Source organism: Amphiura filiformis, chromosome 20 (genome assembly GCF_039555335.1).
Source record: "Amphiura filiformis chromosome 20, Afil_fr2py, whole genome shotgun sequence".
Lineage (NCBI taxonomy): Eukaryota > Metazoa > Echinodermata > Ophiuroidea > Amphilepidida > Amphiuridae > Amphiura > Amphiura filiformis.
In genome coordinates this window covers 58,204,082-58,226,102 of record NC_092647.1, presented here as the reverse complement: position 1 = coordinate 58,226,102, position 22,021 = coordinate 58,204,082, and the positions used below count along the sequence as shown (strand labels likewise).

Below are 22,021 nucleotides of genomic sequence, written 5' to 3'. Positions count from 1 at the left end.
ATTGGAATTGGTAATCTGATAATTGCTTCAGGCAAAATTGCCAGACTCAAATCTATTTTAAATGTATATTATTTGAGAGAGTGGGGATGATGAGACGAGGAGATGATCTAGTAATATGGACCATAATGACACCAAATTTGCGTTCGGACCTGATGTAGGCCTATCCTGCCTAGTTAAATGACTGACATGAGTAAGATTGCCCACTTGAGACGCCAGTGTTGACTTATCCAACCTTTATTGACAGACATAAGTGTGATTGACAGCATCTATTATTACCTCTTCAAACGAGAAGCATGATGCCCCAAACGTAACAATAAAGTAAACTTACACACCATCCTACTTAATCCCTTGCGTTTTCGTTTCTGAACAATAGACCTCCCGAAACAGAAAAGATGAAACAACAGTTAGTCGATCTCAATTTTGGCGCAGAATTGTGATCCACAATCTGACAATCTTTTCGCAGTAGAACTTACGTAATTAATCGAATACCATAGCAATAGAGGAATACAGTTTTGAATATATCGCCCTGCACTACAACATTCACGCGGTACCTATGCATTGAACCATAGATGTCACAGAAAGGCTGATCACTCTCACCTATAAGATTAATATATCTTTGAAAAGAGCGGTATTGTATTCAATCTATAACAGAGAAGATTTTCATTTTGGACTTTACTAAGTTATTTTAAACTTGAAATTAAATTCACTTTGTGTAACAAGTATGATTTTGAATGTCCAATTTATTATCCATTCCAAAAGGAGCACCCCCCCCCCCCTTCCAAGGCTATATGATTAGGATTTGGACTAAGGTTAGGAATAGATATAGGATTAGGGTTTGCCTGTTAAGGGTAGGTTAGGGTTAAGGTTGGGATTAGGGTTAGGATTAGGGGTATGATTAGGGTTAGGATTAGAATTACGGTTAGTGTTATGGCCCATGTTTAGGGTTTAGGGTTATAGGGTACCGTATGTAGGAGGGGTCTGCAATTACCTTGGATAAAATACAGTTGTTTGTGTGGGTGTGTGTACGTCTGTACAGGTACATGTATGGCTATGTGAATATAGGCCTGTGATTCATATGAAGAATGAGCATGGTCTTTTTATAGTACAAGGACAAATTGGCCAATGCCAGCGGTTATATGCATACCAATGTGTGTACATCTACAAATGAGACATTTTTGGTGGTTTGCTTTTCATTGCAAATTGCAGTCATTTTAAATTATCGCAGTTTTTTTAATTGCAACGTCCTACGCACAAAATGGCGTTTAATTTACTCGCAACATTACGCGTCTGGTAAAGCCGTGAAATTGTGCCTATTTAGAGGATATCTCATCATTTGTATAATGTACATCATCACTATACTTGTCCATGTTATCAAAGATATGGCTATATGCAGCTGTGAATTTCAGCCCCCCCTTATGGCCAGGGCACCAGGGGAGGGGTGGCTGGGACTTATACCAGGGCTAAATTTCAAAAATGTTAAAACTCCCGGCCAAGTCCCGGACCGACGGGAAACAACACATGGCCGGCCCTACAGGGACACATTTTGTGTCAATGCCCGTCTGTTATAAACTGCCCGGCTATTTTTTTCGGGTACTCTGCACTGCAGGCAGGGGTTGGAGTGTGTCAGGGACTCAGGGTTTCAATTGACAAGTGCATTATCAACAGTCTTCATTTTCACGTGCATGAAATCTATAAGCTTAACTACTGAACATACGGGCCTATGCACCCCCTACAATCATAATTACTCACGTCACTAGTATCACAGGGTCAGGGTTTCAATTGACAAGTGCATTATCAACAGCCTTGCATTTTCACGTGCATGAAATCTATAAGCTTAAATACTGAACATACAGGTGTATGTATCCCCCCTACACACAATCATAATTACTCACATCACTAGTATCACAGGGTCAGGGTTTCTATTGACAAGTGCATTAACAACAGCATTGCATTTTCACGTGCATGAAATCTATAAGCTTACTGAACATACAGGTCTATGTACCCCCCCCATACACACAATCATAATTACTCACATCACTAGTATCACAGGGTCAGGGTTTCAATTGACAAGTGCATTATCAACAGCCTTGCATTTTCACGTGCATGAAATCTATAAGCTTAAATACTGAACATACAGGTCTATGTACCCCCCATACACACAATCATAATTACTCACATCACTAGTATCACAGGGTCAGGGTTTCTATTGACAAGTGCATTAACAACAGCATTGCATTTGCACGTGCATGAAATCTATAAGCTTACTGAAGATACAGGTCTATGTACCCCCCATACACACAATCATAATTACTCACATCACTAGTATCACAGGGTCAGGGTTTAAATTGACAAGTGCATTATCAACAGCCTTGCATTTTCACGTGCATGAAATCTATAAGCTTAAATACTGAACATACAGGTCTATGTACCCCCCCCATACACACAATCATAATTACTCACATCACTAGTATCACAGGGTCAGGGTTTCTATTGACAAGTGCATTAACAACAGCATTGCATTTTCACGTGCATGAAATCTATAAGCTTACTGCACATACAGGTCTATGTACCCCCCCATACACACAATCATAATTACTCACATCACTAGTATCACAGGGTCAGGGTTTCTATTGACAAGTGCATTATCAACAGCATTGTATTTTCACGTGCATGAAATCTATAAGCTTACGGAACATACAAGTCTATGTACCCCCCCCCCACACACACACACAATCATAATTACTCACATCACTAGTATCACAGCCATTCAAATTCCATAATGAAATCTATTCGGCTTTCATAGTACGCTGATTTTCAAGTTCAAACGCTAGTTCTTCAAAGATGCTGAATTCCACCATCGTGCATATCGCATGAGCAAATTAACATAAGGGCGCACATCACTGAAAGTGATGCCAGTTTTTCTCTATAAAAATGCTGTTTAAAATCATTTAAACAATTTTTGATATCTGTCATCTGTGATACACTTGTAGGATTTAATATTACTAATCATTACCAATCCAAATTTATAAAAAATTTCTGCTCATTTTAATGCTTACTTTTATTATCTAGGTTTTTTTCTTAGAATAAAAATTAATTAAGATTTGTTCCAAGTCTACCATGTTACAATACTGATAATTCAATAAAAAAACAACTTTTTAGACTGCAACAAGTCTGTCCTAAAACATTGTATTTATTTGGATAATGAATTGGAAATTCAAAATCATATTTGCTACACAAAGTAAAATTATTTGAAGTTTGAAATATAAAGTGGATAAACTAAAGTCCAATATGAAAGAATTCAATGTTCTATGTTTGCTGACATACACAGGTGATTAGTGCAATCCGCTTGTAGTGCAGATCGATCTACTCAAAAATTGTATTCCTCCATAGCTATGGTAGTTAGTCTGATTATTACGTCACTTCTACGGCGAATACTCAATTCACCTCGGATGACCTTGGCCTGACCTTCAACATTTTCGCGCTTACACCCATCATGTCCATAACAATCTAATTCCTTCAACTTTCTGTCAACTCTCTCATGCATAACTCCAAATTTCTGTCTTTTGTCTTGTCTCTCTTTTACCATTTGAAAAACCTACTCGAAAAGGGTCCCTATTCTCTCCCACTGCTCTGTACCAGCCTACTATAGTGTGTCTCATCTCAAGTTGAAAGTAACGCCATGTTGGATTTTGCCGTGGCAAATTTAAATTAATGCGTTTACGCGGTTGCGTCCCAGCATAAGACAAAACACCCTTCGACGTGTGTTTATATAATACGCCCCACGGGATTAATTTAGCGCGTGATTCTAATCTGCCACTGCAAAATAAATACAACATGGCGTTACTCTAAACTTTAGACGAACAGACTATAGCAGTAAAACTTCAATTCATAATCCATTTAAATTTCAACACACGAATGTTTGATGATTATTGCTATATGCATGGGTGGTACAGAATAAGATTCGGATGGATGTAAAGTATTATAGTTCCCCTTGGACAATTGGCGAATTTCAAGGTCAAAGTATACATAGGGGTGAAAATTCCATTTTGTTCAAACAAGGCAAAAATATTTCTGTGGTCACACAGATTCAGAAATGTATAGTTGGACATACTAGTATATACGACTTATACTTCCCGAGGTATGTTCAAACATGTCAAAAGTTAGATTTTGAGTTCTCAAGACAGAAAATAAAATGCTCTGTATTTGATGGAAATGGTCTCAAACTGTTTTGTCAGTCAATTCAAATAAATAATAATTTACACTTCCTAAAAAGTGTTTCATATTTAAAAGAGTCAACATCAGTAAGACTCAATAGGCAACAACATATCTCTCTGTGGTGCCACAGCAACGAGTCATACTATATAGGTAGTAGAAACTATTCTTTATTTTAATTGTTATGACAGGACAAACAATTTTCATCAAAATCAGATTTTTTTTTTTTCTGTTTGGACGTAATATATTAAATGCCAAACTATGCATTTTCTGAATCTGTGTGACTAAGGGATGTTTGGAAAAAAATTGAGCAAGTTTGATATTGATTCTGTATTTTTTGACAATTTTACACCTGTCGGGTTCTTGTTTCTTACCACCCAAAGTGCAATAATACACAAAGAACTGGCAAAACCACATAACCTGGTTCTGCGTTTGGACTATATGACTAAACCACATTTGTGTCCAAGAAATTTTAGGTTAGATTCCTTGTTGCGAAGGAGGAAATCAAGGTGGCCACAATTTATGTCTTTTTTTTCATAAATTTGGCCCCTCTCACTGGAGGAAAACAGAAAATTTCAGTTGAAGCGAAGGTAGTATAATTATTGTAACTCTCTGCAATTTAGCAGAACGTGCCATGATAATTGTCTTGCAGTTACCCGGGCAGTTACCCCAACTTAGCACAATGTCTTATGCGATTTAGCAGAATTTATCAAAATTGTCTGCGATTTATTTACCACAATCTAACAATATACAGCAATGTTGTTGATTTTGCGCGATCTCCCATTTCCCCAGTGACATCACAGATAGACGAGGGGAACGCGTTGTCATTTCAGAAAAAAGTTGCACACCTAAACCAAACGCGAAGGGAGAAAGCCAAAATTTTGAATTCCCATATTATCCCCGTAATTGGTGTAAATGTAATTACTTTTTACAACAGTACCGATCTTCAACATAATACTTAATACCAAAATGCATTAACATTGGGAGAGTTCATACTGCTAATTAAATAGAATAGATCGTGTGATCAGATCGTGTCGACATAGTCTCGGGCCCGACTGTATGTGGCTATCACGAGTGTCAGACCGACGCAAACTGGCTGTGTAGGAGACTAATATCGACATAGACCAGATGATTATGATGAAAACATAGGCAAACTGCTTCCTCTAACATGAAAACTGTTTTAATGCTAGCGCTGAGAAACATCGCGACTTGAAATATTGTTTATATACTGATTTGAACAAGTCTGGTATTCTGTATATTCTTTTAATTGCACTGGGTCTTTGCATTCAATTTACACTGAGGAAGTGAAGCTCAGGCGAAATGGCACTATATTTTCATTGGCCAAATGCAATTGACCAATTGATTTAATTTATACTTTTAAAATTGAGTAAAATATTGAGGTAAATGTTTAATTTAATGAATTTTGTGTTTGGACACAACCGCGTAAACGCACTGATTCGAATCTGCCATTGCGAAATCCAATATGGCGTTACTTTCAACTTGAGATGAGATGGACTAATACAGACTATTTTCCAACAGTCAAAGTGAATTCTTGCATTATTCATGAGGGCCGATCGTTCGATCGTGCGTGTCTAACAATCACGCCATTGTTGCGCGCCTGTTGCATAGACCGCAAAACGCAAAAATACGCGGTATGTGCGTACGTAACAGTTTCGTCTGTCGCATTTCATGGAACGATTGGCCTCATTATCGAGTGATGCTTAGACTTTGACTGTTTGGAGTTCGTCTGTGTCTCTTTAGTCCATCTAGCGTCAAAGTTGCCTTGAAGTCAACTGGTCCATGATTGAGAGTTGACGCTAGGTAGAGCATGCTATATCGCGCGCAAAAGCAAGAGGCGCGGAATTGACGTCATCGTGGTCATGAAAATATTTAAAAAACCGATATAATAGGTCTGCGCCCCTTGTGATTACCTAGTATGATACTCTCTAAATGTAAAAGAGTGAAAAACTTACTCCTCAAAAGAGTGATTCACTTATAAGACCACTCAAAAAAGAGTGAAATGTGTTTTTTAATTTTTAACTTTAAAACCACTCTAAAAGAGTGAAACCCACTCTAAAAGAGTGAAATTTAACTGTTTCAAGGAGTTAAATGAAGGACAACTCTTAAAACGTGTTGTCCTTCATTTAACTCCTTAAACGAGTTGAAATTAGATATGTTTTCACTCTTTTTTGAGTGGTTTTATAAATGAATCACTCTTTTGGGGAGTGAGTTTTTTACATTTAGAGAGTATACGGGCATTGCGTATTGATATCATTAACCACATGTTAAAATACAATTAATAATACCAAAGTAATATTCACATTGAAATTTATTTAATAAAATTAGTCATTTAAAAATAAGCACTGAAGGAAGACAAGAGTACCATCCAGTTGATCATGTTTTTATTTATTTCAACATCTAAACATTTCTATAAAAATAATAATTTTTAAATTAAACTTAATGCGTTCTTTTCATAACTTATATATACAGGCACGAATCAACTCAAACCTTCTCACATTGTATATTTGAAATTCTTGACATTATTGATCAATAAAAGTACAGCATACATGCGTGCTATTAAATTGGTCAATAAAGAATTTCATGTTTTGTTTTTATCTATAAGATACAAATAAAATAATCCAAGAAGCCACGACACACCTTCTTGTTTTGATACTCAATTTCCACCTCTTTAAATTCCGATTTTAATACTGAACGCAGTTTCAAACCAGATTAAACACATTATTTGATAAACTTACTAATAATTATTATAAATTACTTTTGAAAGGATGACCCCAGTTTAGTGCACTCACTGGTCCGATGGTTCTTTAACAGTTGGGTCGTTGTCAACCGTTGATTTTAAATCCGGGCGCCGGCGGACTATAAGTGAAAAAAATGAAGCCATCCAAACTGCTTTGCAACCCTGCATACAAATGTTATTTCTATCATACTCACATTTTAAAATCCCACAATAAACTATGATCTAAATATTGTACCAACATTTTCTGCCACAATCATGACAATGGCATGGTGAATGACAATTTGAGCGCAATTATTGGACTATAACCGTATATGTACCGAGCTAATTGTCTGAACTCACTCCATGTATAGTATATACCCCTTTCCCATTGTCTTATTATATTATTTTTATATGACAGTAACTTATGGAATAATTGGCAAGATTTAGACAGATGATGCAAAAACGATCTACTTTCATATTTATAAAATGAACCTCATTTATTTAAATTTCACAATTCTTCAGAGCAAACATGGTGGTTTATCATTAGTATTATGCATCATCATTGTTTAATTATTTTTTGGATACTTTTTATACAGTAGACCATATAAAACAATACAAAATAGATTGTCAGCAGGCAGAGTTAACGCATATCCAAATATTTTTGAGAGACTTTATAATAAATGCCAAATTTTATACATTTATATTTCAATAAAATAGACAAAACAGGACAGAATGTGCAATACGTGCCAACATGGATATAAAAATATTCGTCTTCAACTATGGATCTCATCGTCAGTTCAATCTACTCAAACACAACTGTTACAAAATCTGTCGCTATACGTTTTATCCTCCTTGAGTCAGTGACGTCAGATACAATTGAAGTGCCATCTTTGTGCACGAGATTAATTTTGCCAGTGTTTTGGCTCCCTGCGCATGATATATCTTGACGGTATTCTTCTGACGTCATTGACTCGAAGAAGTGAAAAACACTTTAGGTTGGTGATGTGCGCAAAAGTGGCTTGGTGAAGATGTTGGTTGTGACGATACTGGTGGTGAGTGGACAACCAGACGTTATCAAGAAGGTCCAACGACCGGAAGGCGTTGTGCGTCTGACGGCGTTGCTTGCAGCTGTAGCGCTGTCGTTGGACCTTCTGGACGAGCTACCTGACGTGGGTGTGGTCTGGGGCTATTTATAACAAAGGTGGGGCTGAATAAAAACTTCTAGGTTCGTAAATGTTCATCACGCACTCATTGGACGTCACTGTAAAGAAAGGAAAACAGAAAAAAATACCAATTAACAATAGATCAAATAGGTGAAAAGAGAATAAGAAATTGGTCCAGTGATTCCTAGATCGAACTGCAAAGTCATAATACGAGTAATATCGATATCCTATTGATGGTGTCATTTTAGTTTAGTTCTTGACGTCAGCTTCTGAAAAGACATGTTTCTTCTCATGGGGACAATGACCTCGAAGTTGATTTGTAAGTAAAGAACAAGTAATTCTAACAAATCTCCGAGTCATAAACAATATTAATAAAACAATATGAACTGATATTTTCTTTGCAAATGGCATGTTGTTTTTGATAATGTTAAGCTTTCTCCCCTTAGTCATATGAGATAATAGTTGAACCTCTCAAACACATCTTTGTGACGGGAGTTCAAGACGCTTCTTTCAGTCATGGATTCATTCACACAAATATCAATTGAATGTTCGTTTTGGCAATCAAGTATTCGGAGCGTATGAATCCAAACAAATATACTACATATAGATGCTTTTACTTAACGCAAACACAACAAGAATGCACTCGAAACCAATTCCATCTCAAGAAAAAAATTCTTGTGCAATCAAGCTCTTTCTCTCTTTCACCGGGGCAGCATTTCCTTTTACGCACGCAACACTTGAAATATTGAGATGTTGAGAAGATTCAAGTCATTCATGTACGTATTGGCTACTACTCAGTTTCATTAGACCATTCACATAACATATTTTGATCCAGACTCATCAGAAAAAGCCAAATCCAGATCATGCACAACATTATGAACGATTCGAATTATAATGTTAGATGTGCCGATTCGTCACATGAATTCATTCTTTCGCCTTTCACATTTGAGTATCTTTTAACATTAATCATGATGTATGGTAAACAGTTGTAGTCTAAAAGCGATCCGGATTGATTTGAATTGAATGATTTCGCATGAAAACACTCAGTATAAAGACCACACCAAAGGCTACTTAGTGTCATTATTAAGTTTTTACGCAGTCCTAAACGGGCATTAAACCTTGTTCAATGCTATATATATGGCTAACTGATTTTATTAGCACCCTCCACAATAGATTTTGTCTCAATACAAGTGTTATTTAAACCTTGAACTTATAGTGGTGATCAATCTACGCAACTAAGTACCACACCAGGAAACTACTGACCATAACGTGTTTTATGATGAGCTGACATGTGATTATTTTTGGATTTAAACCGAATAAAATATCGCATCTTCAAGATATCTCAACAAGCAAATTGTTTTGATTAAAAAGAAGTAGTGTGTAGCAATTTCAAGTGTTATCATCGGCTTTAAGCAAGAGACATACAAGTAAGAGACTTTGCAACAATAACGAGAAGAGGATGAAAATACAACCCTACTTTGAAACAAAACAGAAAACGAGACACAGAGAAATGATAATAAGTTAGTGGATGCAAGTCACTTCATAAATATCACATAAAGCCGACTAGCATGAAGAAGTGTGAATAAGTTAAAAGAGAAATTATTACTGCGGCAAATTGTAGAATGTCAAATATACGTCACTTTAAATTGTTAAAATGTACCCCCTTCAATCAAACACAAATAAAACTAATGGGACTGTTTGGTACTCTTGTTTGGAGCCATGAAATACCAAACAAGGGCTTGCATGAGGGGCATGTTGTCGCTATCTGTCCACCAGTGAAATGTTATCCAATACCAACCCTCCACGTCCATCCCACCCACCCACCCAAACAAGCAAAAAAGGAGAAGAGACTATAATGCAGATAAAAACAAAACACACACAGGCAGGCACAATTATTAGAAAACCTAATTTGTCTCCATGTGAAACGAAAGTTAAGGCAACCAAAAAGATTTTATGATATGTTGTATGTAGATTAAGCAAGGCATATTACTAACCAGCGGTAAAGGTTCGATTCTCCTGTGCTTCTGCAGACAATGTTGCTGTCCCCAAATAATGGCAATTGTAGTGCTGCTGTGTCTACACTGTCATCTGGAATTAATAATGAAAACAAATGAGAAAGTTTGATAATTGCACCAGAGCTTTAATTAATATAGTGTTGATCATGTTCACTTCAGTTGGCTTTCAAATTCCTGTTCTGTGTTAGTCGGGGTTCTTTCATGAAGTCGTTTGCAAAATCAACCCATATTAATGTGTGTCTGAGGGAAACATGAATTAGCGCTGTTTGTACTCAAATATTGTGACAAATAAAGCTGACACATAAAAAGAATGGTATGGGTTTTAAAAGGAGATTCAAAAGATTGACAAAAGGGGTATCATTTTCGCCCCATTTTTCTCGGGAGGGAGAAAACGTCCAGCACCTTCGTTTTGATATATCATTGCCATAACTCAATATAGCCGCAAGACCAATGGAATTCAAATGTAATTACGAGCTTCCTTGACTCATTTCCAATAAATATCAATGTATTACTATTAAGGAGGAAAGGCATGCACGACCTTTTTTGTAAAAATGACACTGTCACTGGAGGAAAACAGAAAATTGGAATTTTGAAGTGATTTAGCAGAATTTAGCAGATGTACAATAAGCGCAACTCTCTACACTTTTACCGGAACGTGTCATATTTTCTTACATTTACCGCACAGTACCGTATGGGAGTTGGCAGAATTGATCGATATTTTATGCCATTTATTTAGGGGCTGTACAATAATTATGAGCACTGGGGGACTGTAGAATTGGGATCTCCAACATTAATACTTAATACCAAAATGCCATTGACATTAGAGGAGTAATTGATAATTAAACAGCATGGATCGCGTGATCAGATCATGTTGATATAGACCAGGTGATTATGATGAAAACATAAGCAAACTGCTTCCTCTAACATGAAAACTGTTTTAATGCTAGCGCTGGTAGAAAAATCTGGACTTGAAATATTGTTTAAATGTATTCTGATATGGATAAATCGTGTATTATTAATTTGCATTCAATTCAGACTGTTAAAAATTTTGTATTGAAAATTTAAACTGAAACTACTGCTAAAATATTATATGGTCACTACCTTCTTGTAACAGTTGATTAAACATTATTTCTAGTGCTGGTGTTTCCAAATTTTCATCTGGAATTTAATAAATGAGAACCTTTGATAATTGTACCAGACCTTTAATTAACACAGTGTTGATCCTATTCTGTTTTAGCCAGTTTTCATTCATTAGTCTTTTGCCAGGACAATCCATATTAAGGTGTGTCGGAGGGAACATGACATAGTGATGTTTGTACTCAAATATTAAGACAAATAAAGCTGACACATAAATGGTATAGGTTCTAATAAGGAGTTTAAAAAGCTTGATAGAAGGGATGCCATTTTCGCCCCATGTGTATGATTTTTCAGGGGAGGGAGAAAAAGTCAAACACCTTCGTTTTGATATATTATTGGCATCATTAACTCAATATAGCCGCAAGACCAATGGAATGCAAATGTAATTATGGGCTTCCTGGACTCATTTCATACAAGATCAATATATTAATATTAAGAAGTACCCTGTAATTTTTCAGTTTAGTTGTTAAAACTGGAAAAATATGACTTCTGCCGTCCGACTCGACCTAAAACAGTTCAGTGTTAGACAGAGTAATGCTAAACTGATGTTGTTTATACTCAGATTTATAAGCAGTCCCATGATACTACTGAAACATCCGGGTACTTAAGAACCAGTCTAGCAATCACAGAGTTTCACACAATTCTTCACTGTTGATTCCCGTTCCAAAGACACGATTTTTCAAACACTCAAAATATATGTCCAAAATTTGGGTCGATAAGCATTTTGAGAGGATCCCTGAAAAGAACATCGGTACCCTGTTCAAATGAGTTTTTTTGTTACTATCGAACCACATTTGAATGAGGAATAAAAGTCTGAAAGTACAAGAAATCAATATACTAAAAGTAAAAAAGTCAATTTAATGGACACAACTGCCAGCAGCTGGCTGCCAGCAGCTGTACGCGACGCGACCGATTTCGTACGTCGCGTATTTCAAAGTTCAACGCGAACGCTAGTCTCCACAGCAGCCAGTTTGGTTCCGCTCCCTCCACACAAACAGTCTGCCAATGATCACGAACTGGTCCTTTTGATTCGCTAACGGTTTTCTGCCGACGTCATCCAGCTTGACGTCAAACAAAGCTTTCAATTGGTCGATCGGGTAGACGGCTACTTTATTATTCATGAGCAATTTTGACCTGCCATCTCGCCAGCTGAGTGAGGTCAATCAAGTTCCCGTATGTACAGCTCTACGGCTACAATCGTGTAGCCAATCAGAAACGGCGTTATAAGTGGCAATTGGCAGACTGTTTGTGTGGAGGGAGCGTAACCAAACTGGCTGCGGAGGAGACTACGCGAACGCACGACCATGGATACAATAATGAAAATATTAACCAATCATGAGTGAGTTGGCAATGTTTGATTCACTTCGCGTTACGCACACGCGGGCGTTCATCACACAGTGTACGCAGAGAATCATCACGCTGTTGACAGCTGAGTTAATTCAATTGAAATTTCTAGTAGCTAGACTGGTTCTCAAGTACCCGGATGTTTCACTAGTATCATGGGATCGCCTATAAATCGTCTCTGGTTTATACTCATACTAGCAGAAGGACATTAAATATTTTGCTTTTGGGTGTGATTCAGTGATTTGACCTTCATATGAATGAGTTCTCATTTTGCCACATTCGCCAAATAAACAAGAACCTACAGCGCTATATCATGATATAGATTGAAATATGAACGTGTTCAGATCAGGGTTCTGATCAAAGAAGATAATTTTTAATCTGCAATGATGTCGATACAACGAGGTCCCGGACATAGTAATAACATTTTCTGGGAGTCAATAACAATATTTTGTCCACTAACTTAATCTGTTCCCATGGATTCTGTATTTTGTTCCACAGACTGTACAGAATGTGTAGGAACAGCTTATAATATCTGCAAAACGATTATATAATCTTTAGGAAACAGACCAGGGTAAAATAAGGGTAAAAAAATGCTGACCACCATAAAAAAAATTCTATTGTTATTTAAATTTTATTACAAATCAACAATTTTGCTTCATAGACCATTCTACAAATCTTATATTTGACGCGAATTCACAAAATGAATACTGTGTTTAAATTTTTTTTTAAAGCAAGACTAAACTAATAGAAATGAGACATTAAGGCCATATTACTATAGTTATACTTGTAGAAGATGTTATCACAACATAATCAGATATATGGGTGTCATTGGATATTTTAATTGGCTTAAGGACAATTTTCTGGTGTTAGATTTAAGAACAGTGGAATAGTATTCTGAAATTCCATGTGGTCTGGTGATTCAAATTTATGACTACGAAGACAAATATATTCACTTTGAAAACTCCCTAGTGGATGATGGTCTAGATCTTATGCAATAGCTATCACGCCAATATCATTGGAGTGATCTAAGTGACTATTAATGTTACCTTCACGTTATAAAAATAGGTCTCTTAAACAACGATTCAATTTCGTTGTTGGCCATTCTAATTGCCTAGGGAAGGGATAGAGTTACCACGTATCGAATGTAGGAGAGATTTTTTGTTCTGAATTTGTTCTGTAACGATGTTAAGGGTCATTTCCGTTTTTACGGTGATCTCGTTTGTATTTCTTTTGCAAGTGCAGTGGTGCAAAATGAACCTTTAGTTGCAGTTAATTTTAAAGATGTCTTTTGCTACATTGGGATATTCTTCTTGAAATCGATGCACCCTCCTATGGAAGACATAACCTTAAGCTTCCACACAGGAAGTGTGAATTGCAAACGATGTTATCTGAATGGGTGAGGTCTTGTCGTCCATGCATAGGGGGTATGGATTTGAACAGGAATATCCCATGATACAAAGAGGGACAAACGCTGCTATCTGATACTATAGTATTATAGCATATTGAATTCTCAGCACTTTTAAAAATACATTTCTTTCAAAGGAAGACTAGCCGGTACCTTTTCTTTTGGCTATTTGTTTCAATTCATTAAGGAAGAAACTAATCCAATCAAGAATGTGGCACTATTTGATTTCAACCAAAAAGGGTATAGTTTTATCTTAATAAAAGAATAAAACGACCGGAGTGACTTAAGTTTCTTTCAAAGCGTTGGACTTGAATCCTCCGATCATAGTATGTCACATATCCGGTACAGCGAGTCTTTTGTATCTTATACAAACACCCAATTTATACACCCGTATGGGTAGATCGTGTCATGACTCGAACCCGCAATCTTGACATCATGAAAGCCGCGTCAGCATGCCCTATAATAATTAATACCGATAAACAAATTGGACCGGGCTTTTCGCCACCAATCACGCATAATTGTTTATATAGTCATGTTCGTCGTGGGTCAATCGTCTATACCGGTAAGTTCTTGTTTATAGGATACATCTACATTTTAAATTTATCTTATAGTTAAATTGTTACTATAGTGATTGGTTACTCTCCTATGTCGGATCCCACATTACCACATTTGAAACGAGTAAAAAAAAACACCCAAAAAACCAAACAAACAAACACAAAAATAAGAGCTTACCTCCTCCTTTTCTTCCCCATCTCATAAACTTTGCTGGTCCATCTCTGGAGAAACCTTGTGCTGTTGTTACTTGTATTACAAGGAATACTACCATGACACAGATACAAGCTGTTACCTTAGACATAATGTGTTGAGGTTGGCTGTGTAAGAGACGGAAAAAAATACATAAACATTACCTTTCGAACTTGGTAAACGATATCTATTAATTATATAAGTTTTTTTGTACCATTGTGACCACATGACTTCAAGTAACATAATTGCAATGAAGATGAGATAAGGATTGTTTAAGGGGGTACTACACCCCTGCCCAATTTTGTGCCTATGTTTGCATTTTTCTCAAAAACTATAGCACATTGGTGACAAGTAAGATATGTATATTATAGGGGCAAGGACTACAACTACTGTACTGAAAAGTCAGCAACTCAAAGCAAGTAGTTATTGATTTATTGATCAAGTAGTTATTGATTTATTGATCAAGTAGTTATTGATTTATTGATCAAATATTGGTTTTCCCTCATTTTTGACTGTAACTCCACAACTGTTGTCTGTGCTGAAATAAAATTTCCAGTGCAGTAGTTGTAGTCCTTACCCCTATAATATACATATTGTACTTGTCCCCAATGTGCTATAATGTTTGAGAAAAATGCAAAAATAGGCACAAAATTGGGCAGGGGTGTAGTACCCCCTTAAATACGTTGATAAGATCCAGAATGGGTGGTTTATTGTGCAATTCAAAAACAAATGCCCTATACAAAATCTTTTAAAAAAAACCCACTATCTATTCTACCCTAAAAAGTAAAAGAATTATTTACCACGCACCACATTGCGTGATCCATTACTCTCATCATGGCAAATGTTCAAGAAATAAATCATTTTGAGGTAGCATGAGCCCTGCTATTTTCATTAAAGAGTAATGTTCGATTTTTATTTATTTCTACCGCTGGCGCCTCCTCGATCTTAATTGCTATACATATCTTTTGTGAAAGAAGAGAAAGTCCAAAGTTTACCATGTTCGTATTTTGCTATACATGTTGTTTAACATTGGAAGAAATAATGAAATACATACATGTTCTTTTACATTGTAAAATGTAAGGAAAGAACTGAAATATTTTTCACATTTAGAAGGACAAAACGAGGTTTTCCTATGAACAGTTTCTAAAAAGGCGACACCGCTCCAATTAAAGTAATGCGACACTTTCAAAGAGATTTCATCGACTAATTCTTGCTGTGACCTTTATTTTTAAGACCTTCACTTTTTTATTTGATTGAATTGAAGGCAAGAAAATTGAAGGCAAGAAAAAATAGTGAATGAATGAACGCGGTGTCCTTTTTGAATTTGACATGATTAATGAATATAGGAATTAGGCAACTAAGGTGTAATACCACGAAACTAGTTGGCAAGATGAAGCAAAATTAACAGAGTATATGTGTGTAGGCGTGTGGTGGGGTGGGGACGTATGTATTGCTATTATTTCCGAGGACAACACACCGACACAACGAGAACATCGTGTATAACGAGGACCAGAACATGGATCCTCGGCAAGCGGCATGACGTATCAGCCAATCACAAGCCTTGATTGTGTCCGATTGTCTGCAATGCGCGTGCGTTCAGCCGCTCCGCTGCAAGCTGCATGACCGTATGAAACCAGTATACGTTCTCTGATCATACGTCCTATATCCTAGTGCTCCTATGAAAGCTATAACTTCCTCTGTGCGTTCACCCCTTGTGAGAACCTTTTGATGTTACCGATTTTGTTGAGACTTGGCATAACAACATACCGCCAAAACTGAGGACTCATTGGACTTCAAACATGTTCGCCAATCTTCTGTCTTCGGATATAATTATGCGTAATTGGATATTCCAGTTGAAATCCATACACCTCCTATGGAAGACACCCGTGGAAGACATGTCCTTAATCTTCCACACAGTGAGTGTAGATTTCAAATGAAGACAATTTGAAATTTGCACTCTCTGTGTGGAAGGGTAAGGTCATGTCTTCCACACAAGCTTCAACACAGGGTGTATGGATTTTAACTGGAATAACCCAATGTAACGGTGGTAATAACCACTTTGGACAAGTCGTTACTTTCATCCAAGGTCTTTGACTACTGTAATTAAAGTTATTACTTAATTGAATGTCTTCACATTGTCAATTGGTGATTTAATAAGAGAAAAAACGCAAAATAATTGTTATTATGAAATTCATTCTTTGAAAGCAATTAGAAATTGATTAAATGTTTAATTGACATTTGCAAAGCGTCATTAGAGCAGATGGTCTGGTATACGTTTTTGAAGAAGACGAAAAGCAATTTGCACGACTAAGACTGGCATGTTTCATCCACTCTAAATGCGTACATTTATTTTCTATTAATATTTTAACTAACTAACTAATCGATTTGACTAGAATCGTGTCAATTGATCCATGATGTATCGTCGAGGTTTCAGCTTGGATAACTGATCAAAATCACATGACTAACGATGAAGCAGCTTAATGTGGAAAAGATCAAATGTTGTACATCCCAACGACGCGACTATGTCATCAAGAAGGTCCTAACAGGGTGTACAGCTACTTTCTTGTAGTGTACAAAACAGTGAAAATTCAGGGTCCTTTTCTACAAAATAGGGATGGCGTATACCTTGTGCATTGTGGGTAATATGATGACTTGCGGTCAGAAATCGTCGGGCGTGAAGTTCGTTTCCATATAGGGTAGGTTGGTCAATTTCAAGGTTTTTTTATGAGAACTCTGTGGTTTGTGATCAAAGAATTATGCTTGAAACGAATCAATCTACTGTGTTAACATACTGAGATAGAGGTTTAAAAAGTCAAAGACCATTGGCTGGCCATGGTACCCTGTTGATTGTTGACTTCCATTGCAAATAATAAGTAATGAATAAATTTCAGATGGCAAGCTCCATCCCGTTTCGTGATTCTTTAATATGTCAAGGAAAACAATTTGCCACCATTTACGCTAAAATCGGAGCAAGTTGAAATTTTAACCCCTGTTCAACAACAAATATGCTGTTTTTGAGGATTTTGAAAAATAATTCTGGTAACGATATGGCGTAGATAGCACAAACGATACATTTTGAAATCATTGTGACCCTATGTGTCCTCTTGCGGTCATATGGGTCAAAATGCACATAATTCAAATGTACATATAGATGTTTGGAAACTCTCGTATTTTTATTACTAAGTGCACACTTGTATCAAATTTGGGAGCTTAGCTATTTTAGTACAGACACGTTTCTTCTTTCTATGTATTTTTGATATCAAGTTGATTTAATTAAAATCTAGTCAACTGGACTTACTATTTATTGACTGGCGACGTTTCACATCCTATCCTGGATGCTTCCTCAAGCCGTCTGATTTTTCGGCGGCGATTGGAAGCATCCAGGATAGGATGTGAAACGTCGCCAGTCAATAAATAGTAAGTCCAGTTGACTAGATTTTAATTAAATCAACTTGATATTTTATGTACCTGGATGACTGAGAATATACACAAATATATGTATTTTTGAGTTTATGGATCACACACCGTCGGAATACATTATTGCAATTGTCGAATTTTCAACAGAAACCCTATGGGGACAAACTTCACGGACGAAGACTTCCGACCGAGAGTTACCATATTACCCACAATGCTCAGGGGACACGCTACCCCATAGGGACAAGCTAAGGAATAGGCTATGATAGTGCCATGTGTCATTTGGTTAAACAGGATATATATCCTAAAGAGGCGTTATTCGATTTTTTACATCTTACATTGATGCCTACCATTAAGGGCGCACCATTAGATTTCCAGGGGAGGGGCATGGGAGTTTTTGAAAAAAAAAAACTTCGCCCGCTAGTGAGACGAAAAAAACTTTGCCCACTAATGAGACGGAAAAAAATTTTGCCTCACTGATAAGTAAAAAAATTTCCCCACCCAACTTTGTATAACAATTTACATTAAAATTGAAAAAAAATACTTCGCCGCCGAATAAATTTGGTGCTCTCGGAGGCGAAAAAAAAATTCTGCCTGACCCAAACTCCCATGCCCCCCCTGAGAATCTAATGGTGCGTCCCTAAAACAATATGCTTCCAAATTTTGAGTTGTATTGCTCCAGTGGTATTGATACGAGAAGCGAAAAACGTGTATAACAATGCCCCATATGAAATCACCGGTTGTGGTTACTACAATTCACCACGTTTTTGTTCACACTATCTTAACGAAACATCTTGAGCATCCAATTTTACTGAGGCAATGAGAAAAATATTAGCTTTCTTCTGATAGAATACGTTACAAAAACTATTGTTATGCAATACGATTACTAACGATTTGAATCGAGACAGCGTATCTTGTGGTACAATATTATTGGTTCGAAGATACGAAGCAGCTCGCACATGTACTACCACTTAACAATTCTCAGTCTTGATGCCAAAAATGTGGGAAAAGGCTGTTGATCGGATCACACCTCTTTAATAAAAAATAATGCAGTATTTTTTCTGACATCATCAGGAGTAAGGTTATTCTCTAGTATCCAATAGTAACGATACAATGCTATATTCAACAGCCTAGCAGTGCGGTAATTAAGCCGATAACAAGAACAATGCTCACCGTAATTGCTCATTGATCATAAATCTGATAAAATACGTTTGTTAGACTAGGAATGTGAATACGTTACATACTTTGCAAAAATACAAAACTTCTAAATACTACTTTAAAAATAATTATTGAATTAAAATTGACATAAATAAATGGGCATTAACACAGATAGCCAATCCTCTCCATGACAATAAACCAGACTAAGAATAATATAAGGTCTTGTTTGACAGTAAAAATCAAAATGAAACAATAGTATCCCAATATTATAACCCAAATCAAAATATTGCAGTGGCTCGCTTCAAATCTTTACATTACCCTTCCTTTTCCGCAAAAGGATTATCAAGTAAACCCGAGCACACAATAGCGAGCTGTCAATCACATTCGGAATTTAACAAAAGGAATTGCAAAAGTCCACGCGTAACATATTCAGTTTGTCTAGCAAGTCGGGAACCTAACAATAGAAGTTACAAGATCCGTTACAAAAACTATTGTTATGCAATACGATTACGAACGATTTGAATCGAGACAGCGTGGAGTATTGGTTCGAAGATACAATTTCAAGAAAGCTGCTCGCACATATACTACCAAGAGCCCATCCTAGAAAACAGAGTGTTGTCAATATTTGTCATCTCTAACAATTTTTTTTAATAATTGCAAAATCTTCACACGTACACGATCAAAGCTTGAACCAACATGACTAAAGAGGCCCGTTAAAATGTTTAAACAAAATTTTGCTTCACATTACACAAATACACAACATGAATAAACTGAGTACCAACTTATTTGGCCATCAAGCATTTAAAGCCCGGATCTTTAGGTTCCCGACCCTATGCTCTACCCTCGTAGCTAATGTGAGAGCAATCCAAGTCTGATAGTCTATCTATTTATAAAGTATTTAAGATGTTCCTGACAAATATCTGTAAATAAAACTTGATCTTGTAAACTGTCCTAGTATAGGAATTTTGTCTGATAACCCGTCCAATTATTTCTCTGAAACTACTTTCAGGTTGAGTTTGCAATCAAAGCTGAAAAGTGATATGCTACCTCTTCTAATATTTATTGACAAATAAATACAGAGTTTAGTACATACGACATGATAAAGAAAGAAATATTTTAACTTACCTAGAGTTGTGATAAGTACAAAAATCGGCTTCTTTCGTGTATTATAAACCCGATCCGTGAACAGTGTAATATATAAACCAATCACCAGTGTGTCGTCTGCTCGCTTCTATCTACTTTGTAAGCTTTGGAATCTTGAAGCGCATTTTATATACTACCATAACTGCGTCGGTGGTTTCATCTTTAACTTCATCATCACTTCTCTACCACAAGAATCTAGGATGAATTAGCCAATTAGAAGGCCGCTTTGATTTCAGTCACTGATTTATGCTCCGTCATGAATTCGGTACTAGGGTTGCTTAGTAACTCCCGGTGACGAGATGGCTAGGCGAGGTTAGGTTGGGCGAGAAAGCTAACCATGCAAATCTTTGCAGTCAAGTTAAGAAAAGAGCAATGCACGCAAGATAAATGGACTACGAAAAGAAATAGATTTATAGGAGGTGTTCGTCGTATTCATCGTATTTTAGATGCCATGCTTGCGGAGTCCCATTAAGAAAAGATTACCTTCTTGTTATCTAATGATATCGTCTTATATCTTTACACATCACAAAACTATGTTGCAATTAAGATAAAGCTTGCAAGGTGAAAACAGGAAATACAGGTAAAAATTGAATTATGAGGTTTTTTAATAATTTAAAAATGTACAATCTTAGCTATCGAATGCTTTTTATTTCGTTTGAATCCGATTTGGGGTTTGGAAATGCTGCTTGATTAAAATGAAATACACGCAGACGAAATTGTCATTTTCCTATCCTTTTACATGCGTTGAATTTCTTACGTATTTTTCAGTTGATTTTGAACATTTGACCTGATTTTTTCACAGTTCTTAGTGAATAACAATTATTTAAAAATTTTGACAATTTGAAATTGATAAGTTAATGATTTAACACGATTTTTAAAATTCAGTGTTTCATTTTCAGCCATCTTGTCGTTTCTCGTTATTTTAACTTCTGTATATCACAGCTCAATGAAATACGAACTTGATGGGACTAATATTTCGAAAAATCACTTCCACCTCTCAAGCTTTACCTGAAAAATCTAAAACTGTTATCATTACATCTTTGATTTGTATGATTTCACTAAATAAATAATAATTTTGGAGTTCTCATACCTAGACTATTTTATAAGAGCAAGCAAAATCATAGATAGTCACTATCACTCCCATGATGTTTGATATTGACTTACACAAGGGTATAGGTGGTAGGATAAGTTCTTTTCCTTTCCAACACAAAGCTTGGTCATACGATTACGCCAAGCTGTTTGGTAGCAGTTGTGTAAATGAACGTATCGGATGCATTCGGTAGACGGATGAAGGCTAGCTGATACTAAACTGAACTCTTTGACATGGTGTTCAAACAGTGAAACAATGAACTTAATAAGATTTTCATAATTCTCAACGCAGTATTTCAGTAAAGTTTCGCGTCTCTGGATATCCTAACAAACACTCTCGATCAATTGTTTCTTTGGCCCAAACACACCCCTGCTTGTTATGCACAATTATATTGAGATGGTTATACAATGAAATTTTTGTTTTGCTCAAGGCAAAATTCTCGTATCATCATGGATGAAT

General features: G+C 36.3%; 1 protein-coding gene across 1 annotated transcript; it reads right to left on the bottom strand.

Moving 5' to 3' along the window:
• Nucleotides 1–6,592: 6,592 nt before the first annotated feature.
• On the bottom strand, nt 6,593–20,607 carry LOC140142110 (uncharacterized). Its single transcript, XM_072164072.1, has 4 exons — nt 20,455–20,607; nt 14,746–14,885; nt 10,107–10,200; nt 6,593–8,210 (listed from the first exon to the last, which is right to left on the bottom strand). The coding sequence occupies exons 2-4, from the start codon at nt 14,867–14,869 to the stop codon at nt 8,198–8,200; spliced, it is 231 nt and encodes a 76-aa protein (XP_072020173.1). The 5' UTR covers nt 14,870–14,885; nt 20,455–20,607; the 3' UTR covers nt 6,593–8,197.
• Between the last annotated feature and the right edge of the window lie 1,414 nt (nt 20,608–22,021).